Source organism: Caretta caretta, chromosome 7 (genome assembly GCF_965140235.1).
Source record: "Caretta caretta isolate rCarCar2 chromosome 7, rCarCar1.hap1, whole genome shotgun sequence".
Lineage (NCBI taxonomy): Eukaryota > Metazoa > Chordata > Testudines > Cheloniidae > Caretta > Caretta caretta.
Window position 1 is genome coordinate 61,429,645 of NC_134212.1, and position 11,214 is coordinate 61,440,858.

General features: G+C 45.7%; 1 protein-coding gene across 1 annotated transcript in view; it reads right to left on the reverse strand.

The window, feature by feature from the left end:
- Positions 1-11,214, reverse strand: part of LOC125640185 (erlin-1-like) — a 58,271-nt gene that overhangs the window by 43,247 nt on the left and 3,810 nt on the right. Inside the window, 1 exon segment of the mRNA XM_048858429.2 lies at positions 2,032-2,155. Within this exon segment, the coding sequence (XP_048714386.1) occupies positions 2,032-2,144 (113 nt within the window). The 5' untranslated portion in view covers positions 2,145-2,155.

The window sequence follows — 11,214 nt, forward strand, 5'->3', positions numbered from 1 at the left end:
AGATGTTCATAAATTGATTCACAGAAGAGCCACAAGAATGACTTAAGGATTAGAAAACATGCCTTCATAGTGATGGACTCAAGGAACACAATCTATTTAGCTTAACAAAAAGAAGGTTAAGGGATGACTTGATTACAGTCTATAACTACATTGAGAACAAATATTAATAATGGACGCCTCAATCCAACAGAGAAAGGTCAAATATGATCCAATAAAGGCAAAAAAATTTTAACAGTGAGGGTAATTAACCATTCAAACAATTTACCAAGAGTCATGGTGGATTCTCCATAACTGATCATTTTTAAATCATGATTGGATTTTTTTTCCCTAAAAGCTCTGCTCTAGGAATTATTTTTGGGGGAAGTTCTCTGGCCTGTGTTATACAGGAGATCATAATGGTCTCTTCTGGCCTTGGAATCTATGAATAGGAGGAGCCAATGACCTGCCTGCAAGAAGTCCACAGAGCAGTCTGGGGAGCTCTGCTCTAGGTAGTTTACCAGCAGCCAGTACCCATGGGAAGTTCAGCAACCGGCTAGACTATGACCGAGGTAACTTGTTTCCTTCATTCCCTATTCTTAAATATCAGCAGGATCAATAAGACCATCAGATTAAGATCTTGCTTACACTGGACTTTTTACACCAGTGTTGCTGCCTTAGGGACATCTGTGTTCAGTGTGGGATGTGCCTGCTGTGTGGGTCACGGTCCCAGTGCACGACACACATTGAGTATAGCTAGAAACCTAGGACAGACAAGACCTGTGGCAAACTGGCATGAATAGGGCAGTGGTAATTCATACTCAGTTAAGAACTTGGGCAAAAAACAACTTGCGTAGACTCAAACTTTAAGACCAGATGGGACCATCATGATCATCTAGTTTGACCTCCTGCACATGGCAGGCCACAGCACCTCATCCACCGACTCCTGTAACAGACCCCTAATCTCTGGCTGAGTTACTGAAGTCCTCAAACCATGATTTAAAGACTTCAAGTTAAGAGAATCCACCATTTACACTAGTTTAAACCTACAAGTGACCTGTGCCCTATGCTGCAGAGAAAGGCAAAAATCCATCAGGGTCTCTGACAATCTGACCTGGGGGAAAAAATCCTTCCCAATTGCAAATATGGCAATCAGACCCTGAGCACGTGGGCAAGACCCACCAGCCAGACACCTGGGAAAGAATTCTCTGTAGTAACTCAGAGCTAAGCTCCATCATCAGCCATTGGAGCTATTTGCTGCTAAAAATCAGATTGGCTACATGCCATTGTAGGCAGTCCCATCATACCACCCCCTCCATAAACTTACCAAGTTCAGTCTTGAAGCCAGTTAGGTTTTTTGCCTCAACTGCTCCCTTTTGACAGAGTTGGGAGCTGGCCTCCTAAAGTGGAAGGTGGGGACTAGGCACACAGAGCAGCGGGGAAGGGCTCTAAGCCAGAGCGCTGGGCATGGACCAGGTACCCAAAGAAGGGTAAGGAGTTCAGGATCAGGCACCCAGAGGTTCAGGAAAGGTCTGCATGGTGGGAGCTGGAAAGCAGGCATACAGAGGTGCAGGAAGGAGTGGGGAGTCAGATCAGGTGCACAGGGATACAGGAAGGACTCTCAGTAGAGGGGGACGCAAGGGACTTGGGGACTAGGCACACAGTGGTATGGGAAGAGTGGGAGTTATGAATCAAGCATACAGGGATATGCGAAAGGCCCTGGGTACTGGGGGAGGGAGTTGGGGAGCTAGAGCCTCTGTCTGTATGCATTTAAAGCTGAATTTTAACCCCATAATTGTTTCATGCACACTAGGGTGACAGGGGAGTTCAAAATCCAAACAGAAAACATTTTTATAATATCTCATGATTATTAGACTGTCATTTTTTACCTCTTTAGTCAGCAATAATGGCTCTCCTGCCCATCCTGAGATGAGGCCCAGGCACAGAACATGGAGCAGGGCAAACTCTTACACAAGACCTTCCTTGGATGAACCATAACGGAAAGAATTAAACCCAGAATGTTGAGAACCTTGGATGTACTCATTGGAATAGTACCTGTAATACACTGCCAGGTGGCCCTCATCAACTTTGTGAATGGAGGAGTAGAGGAGGAGAACCAGGACTCCTGCAGCAGCTGCTACTACCGCCCCAGGCTGGGCCATAGTCATACTAACGTCATCTGTGGGAACAAAACACATGGTCATCCACCAATGTTGCTGTCAGTGAATGAAAATCCCTCCCTAACCCCTCTCTCGCCTATGGATTTTTCTTAGTAGCAGAAGCTCCCAAACCTTTTTATAATGCAGACCAGAACTTCACAGAGAACATTTCAGACACACCTCTCCCATTCTCGATCACAGACCATTTCCATTCCTGCTCAGAATTGCACGACAATCCTATACTTACATGGATAATATTCGGAGAGTACTATATATATTTTAAACTTCATTTAATTGTGGTTTGTCAGCTGCAAATCAAGAGAAGGAGCTAGTACCATGTGGCTGACCAGTACTCCACAGACCCACGTACAAGGGCTTTGCCCACTCAGTTGTATTAAGATGTCTCAACTCAGAGGCACAAGCTTTCTTAGCACCATCCGCTACATCAATTGTTTCAAGACCTTGTGTACAACATCTAAAATTCAAGAGAAATTGCAACACATATTTGTAATCTGCATCCTAGGACACAGCAGCACCAAAAGGCAGAAGGCTGCTCTACAGCTGCCTCCTCTGTCGAGCCACTCAGGTCAGAAGCTAGAAAGGAGGAGGAGTAGTATTTTCAGTGCTGCTCCTCAAGTCAGTCACAAGATTTTGAGGTTTTTTAGCCCTTGTTCTTTGACGGGGTGGGCAATGGAGACATTTTCTCCATCCCTGAACAGAAATTAAGGGGAAAGTGCCCCCTTCACCTGTATGCTCTCGCTTCAAAAGCAACATTGTCAGTACTGCCGCACAATTCACACAATTATGATCAAGGTAGATTAATTCTCTGTTCTTGTCTCTGAATTTTCTTCTGCTTTCCTTAGCAACTTTAATTAACTCATCTTAAATAGACATGTGGAGCTTCTCACATGTTCTTTAAGCAATTCTGTAGGTTACTGAGCTCAGAATAAAGACTGAAGTCTTCCTCTTTTTAAATCAACCCACACACCAGCTGATCACAACCCATGTACCACACGTAGTGCATGTACTGCAGAGCCAGACGGTGCCAGCTCAGAACTCTCCTGTCCCCATTCCACTCTTCAACCTCTTCTTCTCTCCCGCCACGACACTCACTATCATTACAGTAACAGACCACTAACGTTAAATTTGAATAATCTTGGAATACTGGGGAAGTTCCAGAGACCTCCAAGAAAGCCACTGCTGTGCCAAGGCTTAAGAGTAGTTAAGATAAGATAGGTTTCAGAGTAACAGCCGTGTTAGTCTGTATTCGCAAAAAGAAAAGGAGTACCCTCCACCCCCCCCCACAAATTCACTCTCCTGCTGGTGCTAGCCCATCCAAAGTGAGGGTGGAGGGTGAGAAAACCTGGATTTGTGCTGGAAATGGCCCACCTGATGATCACTTTAGATAAGCTATTACCAGCAGGACAGTGGGGTGGGAGGAGGTATTGTTTCATATTCTCTGTGTATATATAAAGTCTGCTGCAGTTTCCACGGTATGCATCCGATGAAGTGAGCTGTAGCTCACGAAAGCTCATGCTCAAATAAATTGGTTAGTCTCTAAGGTGCCACAAGTACTCCTTTTCTTTTTAAGATAAGATAGAAATTACAAGCCAGTTAGCCAGAAATACAGGACTAACTCATACAGGACTATCAAAGAACTGAAGGAAGGAAATATAATTAATTCTAATCAACATTAAAAGTTTGACTGATGAAAGTAATAACTATTGACATAATACACTTTTGTCTTCTGAAACCATTTGATTTAAAACTGCATAACATTCTGATTAAAAAGTGGATTATTGCCATTCCACTGGGATCAGTTCTTGCTCCAATGTTATTCAATACCTTTACCAATGATCTGGAAGGAAATATGAAACCATTGCTGATAAGCTTTGCAAATGACAAATTGACAGGTGGTAATTACAAGGATAAAGCACTTAAATAGGGCAATATAGATAACTTGGTACAATCATACCACATGCATTTCAACACTTCATATATCTAGGAACTGAGACTGTAGATCACAGTACAGGATGAAGACTTTATTCTGGAAGGCAGGATTCTGAAAGTGATCTTGCGGTCATGGCGAATAAGCAGCTGAGCATGAGCTCCCAGCGCAGTGCTCTAAGAAGGCAAATGCAATTTGTGGCTGTATAAGTTGGGGAACAGCAAGTAGGAGGAGGGAGGTGATACTACTTCTGTATGCAGCATTGGTGAGACTTTTACAATTCTGATGCCACACTTCAAGAAAGATGCTGGCAAGCTGGAGATTTCAGAGAAGAGCCGCAAGAATGCTTTGTGTCTGAAATATCTGCCTGACAGTGAGAGACTAAAGGAGCTCAATCTATTTATCTTATCAAAAAGAAGTTTAATCACAGTCTATTCTTACCTATACAGGCAGAAGACAGCTGATAGTGGGGGGCTACTTAAACTAGCAGACAAGGGAAAACAAGAGCCAACGACTAAGTTCAGGAAACGAGGCACAAATGTTTAACAATTAGTGTAATTAACAACTGAAAAATATTACTAGAAGATATGTTATAGCTCAAATACAAGTCGTCATCTTAGGATATGTCTACACTGCCAGAGTTACATTGCCAGCAGTTACAACACTGCTTAGAGAGCACTGAAGGGAAACCACTGTTATGTATTGCGCAGGCACCTGCCTGCGCAATAGAGTGTTCACACTTGCAGTGGTATTTGGAATGGTGCACTCTGGGCAGCTATCCCACAGAGCATCTCTTCCTCTTCTGCCCCTGAGAGTTGTGGGAAGGTGGAGTGGGACACAGGGCATACTAGTCCTGTCCCAATGCACCGTGATGCATTGCTTCGCAGCCCAGCAATCCCTGTGCTTCTGTCTGCATTTGGCGCCATCTTTCCATGGTTTGTGTACTGCGTGCTCTGCCTCTTCGAGCTGCAGGAATGGATCCCGCACTGTTGACCAATATGCTGCTCACTCTCACTAACACACCACAAGTGGCAGTGAAGTTATTTCTTAAACTACAAAGGCAAGAGGAGTTAGAGATTGATCTTGCCACACGTAGTAGCTACAACATGAGATTGCTTGTGGCATTCATGACCACAGTGGAATGCCGCTTTTGAGCTCAGGAAACAAACACTGAGTGGTGGGATCACATCATCATGCACATCTGGGATGACTAGCAGTGGCTACAGAACTTGCGCATGAGGAAAGCTACATTCATGAGACTGTGAGGAGCTCGACCCAGCCCTGTGGCGCAAGGACACGAGAATGAGAGCTGCCCTGTCAGAGAAGCACGTGGCGACTGCACTGTGGAAGCTGGCTACTCTAGACTGCTACCGATCGGACGCTAACCAGTTCGGAGTGGGAAAGTCGACTGTTGGACTCGTGTTGACGGAAGTGTGTGGGGCCATTAATCGCATTTCTCAATGGCTCTCCAGGCACTTGTGGATCACCGTGAGCATTTCATCAACAATTAACGCAGGGTGATTCGGAAAGGTGCATGACGCAGGCATCTTTCGGAACGCTGGCCTGTTCAGGAAGCTGCAAGCAGGAACTTTCTTCCCAGACCAGAAGATCACCGTAGGGGGAAGTCAAAATGCCCATTGTGATGCTGGGAGACCTTGCCTACCCCTTAATGCCGTGGCTTATGAAGCCATACATGGGGAACCTTGGCAGCAGCAAGGAGCAGTTCAACAACAGAATGAACAAGTGCAGAATGACTGCTGAGTGTGCTTTTGGCCATTTAAAGGCCCGCTGGTGCTGCCTATATGGGATGCTGGACCTGGCCGATGACAATATTCCTATGCTTATAGCCGCATCCTGTACACTCCATAATATCTGCGAAGGGGAGGGTGAAAAATTCACTCAGGGCTGGATTGCTGAGGCTCAGCGCCTGGAGGCTGAATTTCAACAGCCAGAGACCAGGCTATTAGAGGGGCCCAGCATGGGGCCATAAGGATCAGGGATGCCTTGAGGCAGCAATGTGAAGCTGAAAGCCACTAATATTTTTGTTGCTATGCTCAGGAATGCAGTGCTTGTAAAGCTAGGAAGTGATTGTGATTGGTGCAGATGAGAAAATTGACTGTTACTTTGCAGGGCTCTGTTTGCTTTCAGTTAATGGAATAAAGATGGCTTTCAAACCAAAACAATTCTTTTATTAAAAAACAACAATTGGAGGAGACAGAGAAACAAAACACACACATCAGCACTGTCAGGCCTGGGAAAAGGGAGGGTCCTAGGAGGAGGTGGGGTCCCAGGACAGTTAAAGATTTGTATATGTCCAAGTATCATATGCAACCTTGTCCTTTGGAGTACAGCGCAGTGGGTACTGTATTTCAGCAGAGCTAAACAGCAGAGGGATGGGTGCTGAGTGTAGTGGGTACTGGTAGTCCGCAAGGCTGGACTGACAGGGTAGGAGTGGAATGGAGCCAGGAGGTTGATAAGAGTGTGTTGGTGGTGTCTGGGGGGGTCGCATGGGAAAGAGTTTTGCTACAGCAGCTGCAGGGGAGGGCAGGCACGGAGCTGCTAGGTTTGCAGTGCTAGTAGGGCCTGGAGCATGTCTGCTTGGCACTCCATAACATTTAAGGGCCGCTCCATAGCTTTGTTCTGGCATGTCCCATTCTCCTTTTGGTCCCTCTTCTCGCTGTCCCGCCACGCCTTCAGTTCCTGTTTTTTGGCCATGGAGTGCATCATAACATCACGCAGAAAATCCTCTTTAGTTCTTTATGGCTGCTTTCTAATTCTGCGCAGCTGTTCAGCCGCCGATAAAGAGGGAGGCTGGGCTCCCAAGGTCATCTCTGTGAAGCCAAAATGCAACATTTTACAGAAGCAGTATTGTTTGCAACACAGACCACTGATTCAGTGATTTAAAACACAGCCACTATTCACATACCTGTCACTAACTGGCTGACCCCAAGCAAGCACACGAGCCACAAGACCCCCAAAATGGTGAGTAACTGCAGGGGAAAAATCAGTGTTCCAAGACGGTACTGTACACTGGGCACGTGGGTCTTGGGGAGAGCCGGCACTATAGTCATTATCATCATTACTGTCCCCACTTTTTCCACAGGCTGTGTTCATTATGGAAGATATCTCACTGCTGAGGGTGAGCAGGGAATCAAGGGAGGGTCTTCCCCAAGACTGCGGCTCCCGCCCTGACCCTTATGCGGCTCACCTGTGTGCCGCAACAGTCGTCTCTCCCGCCAGCAGAGTGGCGGGGGAAAGTCACCCTTAATAGGGCAAGAAACAAAGCAGCTCTGCCAAAGAACCTGAGGCAGCGGATTGCCCAGTATCTCCATGAGAGTTTCCTGGAGATCTCTGAGGGAGATTCCCGTGAAGTGAGGGAGTCAAGACCCTGTTCCGCTGCTCAGACTAGGCATATGGTGGTAAGTGCGTCATACAGACACAAACCTGCTTTCTGCAATCCTCCTGACTCCAACAACTCGCTTCAGCGATTCCCAAAATCAAAGCCACTTACCAGGGGTCTCCTTGCCTGTTTGCGCTTCACCAAGCTCCAATAGCTGTGACTGGCTAGCCTCCTCTGGGGTAGAAAAGAGCTCCTGGCTATATGCAGCTCTGACCTCCGAGTCATCCTCTGCCTCTGGGTCCCCCTCCGCCTCCACATCCTCATCCAAGATTTCCTCCTCCTGGCTCGGTCCACTCTCGACTGGCACGCGAGCCAGCGAAGTATCCACAGGGGCCTTCGCAGTGGAGGTGGGGTAGCCACAGCTCTCTGCAGAACCGGCAGCTCGTGGCGGCAGCACTGGAGCAGTGGTTTGCCTCCTGCGCCTTGTGGTAGGCATTCCGCAGCTCCTTCACTTTGACCCTGCACTGCAGAGTGTCCAGGTCACAGCCCCTGTCGTGCATTCTGAAATCTGCCCATAGGTATCATAATTCTTGCCGCTGGAGCACAGCTGGGACTGGACCACCTCCTCTCCCCAAATGCTGATGAGGTCCAGAAGCTTGGCATTGCTCCAAGATGGAGATCGCCTGGTGCGTGGAGCAGGCAAGGTCACCTGGAAAGATGCGCCGAGACCACTGCATGCGTCTCCGAGCAAACAGGAAAGGGACTTTCAAAATTCCACGGAATTTAAGGGGTGGGGCTCACATTTGGTCACCTGAGGGCAGGGCAGTAGAGTTCAAACCCACGACCAAAGAGGCAAGAACAGGCATTGAGAGACACCTCCTGGAGGCCAACTGCAGCACTGTAATCAACCAGGGTGTCTACATTGGCACCGCAGCATTGGAGCCCCCGGCACAGAAAGTTGTACGCCTTTTGTCGGGGTAGGTTTTTTTTTTTTTTTTTTACAGCACTGCAACTGTGCAGTTTTTGTGCACTAAATGGCTTGGTAGTGTGTACATCTCGGGAATCACACCGCAGAAAGCTGCTTTACTGTGCAGAAACTTGCCAGTGTAGAGAGAAGGCCTAAGATACAGGAGTCACTACGCTCCATGAATTGGATTATTCAGGAGGTCAGACTAGATCATGAATCACTTCTGGTATTAAAAATCTATTAAAAGCTTAATATATTCCCTGGAGTATATTTAAGTGAGCAAGGTGGCAGAACAAACGTGTTCTTGAGTTTCAGTGGCGTAAACAGCTGCAAAAAAATAAGGACACAAAAGTGGCTTCCCATTTGTGCTAGAAATACAGTTAGACACGTCAAAGGAGACACCTGTGACCCAACATGGCTAAAGCATGTCTGCATTTTGTTGTGTAGATGGGAACTCTAACTATGTGCGCAATCCACATTAAAGTCGTGAATAATTAGTGTCAGGAAACAGTCATAAAATGCAGGCCCAAAAACACAACACCCTTCCTCTCAAACTGGCCCAAAAGGAAATCCCAAAAGCTCTGCATGAAATCAAATGACAACCGAAATCTTTTCTGGGGAGTAAATTCTACCATCCCCCAGAAAAGATTCCAAATGCAACAAGTACTTAAGAAACTATTATTCAATGTAACCAATCTCATTGCCCAATGCTCAGAGTCCAACCTCCCATTTCTGAGTAAAGAGCAGTCTCCCACTCCACTGCCAATATCCTGGATCTCTCCCAATAAAGCTTCAGGCCAGGGCATGACAGAGCTGAATCTGTGGACATACTGATGACTGCTTCTTATCCCTGGATTTCGGTGTATAGCCATACTGTGACTGCTGGATCTGTAAGGCCTTGTATACGGTCAGTCATAGAATGTAGCTGTCCTATTTCAGAGACACAGCACAGGCATGCAACAGCACACTGAAAAAAAAACATTCCAATCCTTCCTTTTTCGACCAAACCACAAGAGTCATGATGGGAAACTGTCTTCCATCTCTAGAGCCCACTCCTATGGAGTACTATTGACAGATGGGTTGCATGGAGCCAGTAGGTAAAATCATAGGGCCTCATGGTCTCAGCAATACATGGATCATACCCAGCTATCCAAATATTAAAGGAAACAGTAGTGCCGGATGAAAAGAAGATGATTAAACTAAACCTGGTTTGGATGGAGGCAATACCAGTGGAGTAAAATGCTTCGAAGAACTTGCTGCCAGTATATTACCTCTCCTCAGATAGTCAAGTCTATAGACACAATCCTGGACCCATCATAAATCTCTGGCTGCAGAAAGATCCTCTTCAATCTATGCTTGTCTCAGCTTGTCAGACTCAGGCCCAGCCACAAGTGACCTGAGCAACTGTGATCGTTCAACTAGATTACCGTAGCAATATATCTAGAAATGAATTCACCGACATAAGGCTCCAACTGGTTCAAACTGCAGCAGCTCACCTTCTTAGCAACACAAACACTCAAAAGGACATCACTCCGGAGCCTGGCTCCTGCATTGGCTCAATTTAAATAAGGAGTCACATCAATGGGTCCTGCCTTCCAAGCTCCTCCACAGAAACACCTCAGTCACAAGGACCACTGTTGACTGTATCCTTTTACAGTCCTGTTTCAACACCAAAGTCATACTCTAACCATGACTGGGGACAACAGTATGTTAAGTGCTTCCCTGTGATATGGCTGAACACGTAGTGTAAATGGGCCTAGAAGGACACTGAAAAATCGACTTAGGCCCAAGGTTTAGGTTCTGAAAATAAATCTAGTTTAAAAAGGCCTCCCACCAATAGAAATGTTTCCATGCTCCCCCCCCCCCCCCCCATTTTCACAGAAGCTTTTTTAAAGGAACACAACATGTTCTGCAGCATTGTAGCCTGAACATTGCAGATTCATGTCCAAATGCAGTGCAGGCACAGATTAGAAACTGACTTGCCCATTCTTATTGCCTAAGCAGTCATGTGCAGTGAATTTGATATTTTCAAATTCTGTCAGCTGAGATGCTATTAGTAACAAATAAGGAAATTAAAAAAAAAAGAAAAAAAGAAAAGAACTCTGTTCGTGCGCCTCACAGCTCCCCTTTAAATTCTCCATGCAACTGGAAGTTACAGTGGCAAAGTGACAAGAATCAAGGAGGACTTGTGGCACCTTAGAGACTAACAAATTTATTTGAGCATAAGCTTTCGTGAGTTACAGCTCACGTCTTAGTCTCTTAAGGTGCCACAAGTACTCCTTTTCTTTTTGCGGATACAGACTAACATGGCTGCTACTCTGAAAAGAATCAAGGGTTCAGTACTTAATTGGTTTGTGAAGTATCTTGGCCTCTACACTAAATGAACTTGGCCATTAATTTTACTGCAACTTTAGAAACCTGTGAACAGCCAAGTAAAAACCTTTGAATGTGGGAAGGAGCGTACAGCTGTCCTCAGCAAGCTGTTCTTATTTTGCTACTGCAGACACTCAGTCACACCTATAATTTAAGGTGATCTGCAAAAAATAAGTCACCTAATTTGTCTTTTTTGCTTCTTTATATACTTTACGTATATTTTCTTCTCTCCCCCCAAAAGGCAGATGCAGTGCTTGTTTTACCTTTAGAAATAATAAGGTTTTCATTTTCATTTTTGATTAAGGTGTCCCCTACAAGAGCCAAAGAACTGGAAAAAGAGCTCTGTGCCCTAAGCAGAAAAGGCATATCTTCAGAAATCTTCCTTCTCAACTGTTTGTCTAACATTTCAGCTAACTATGAGTTTAAATACAATTTCAGATAAACTGACTAA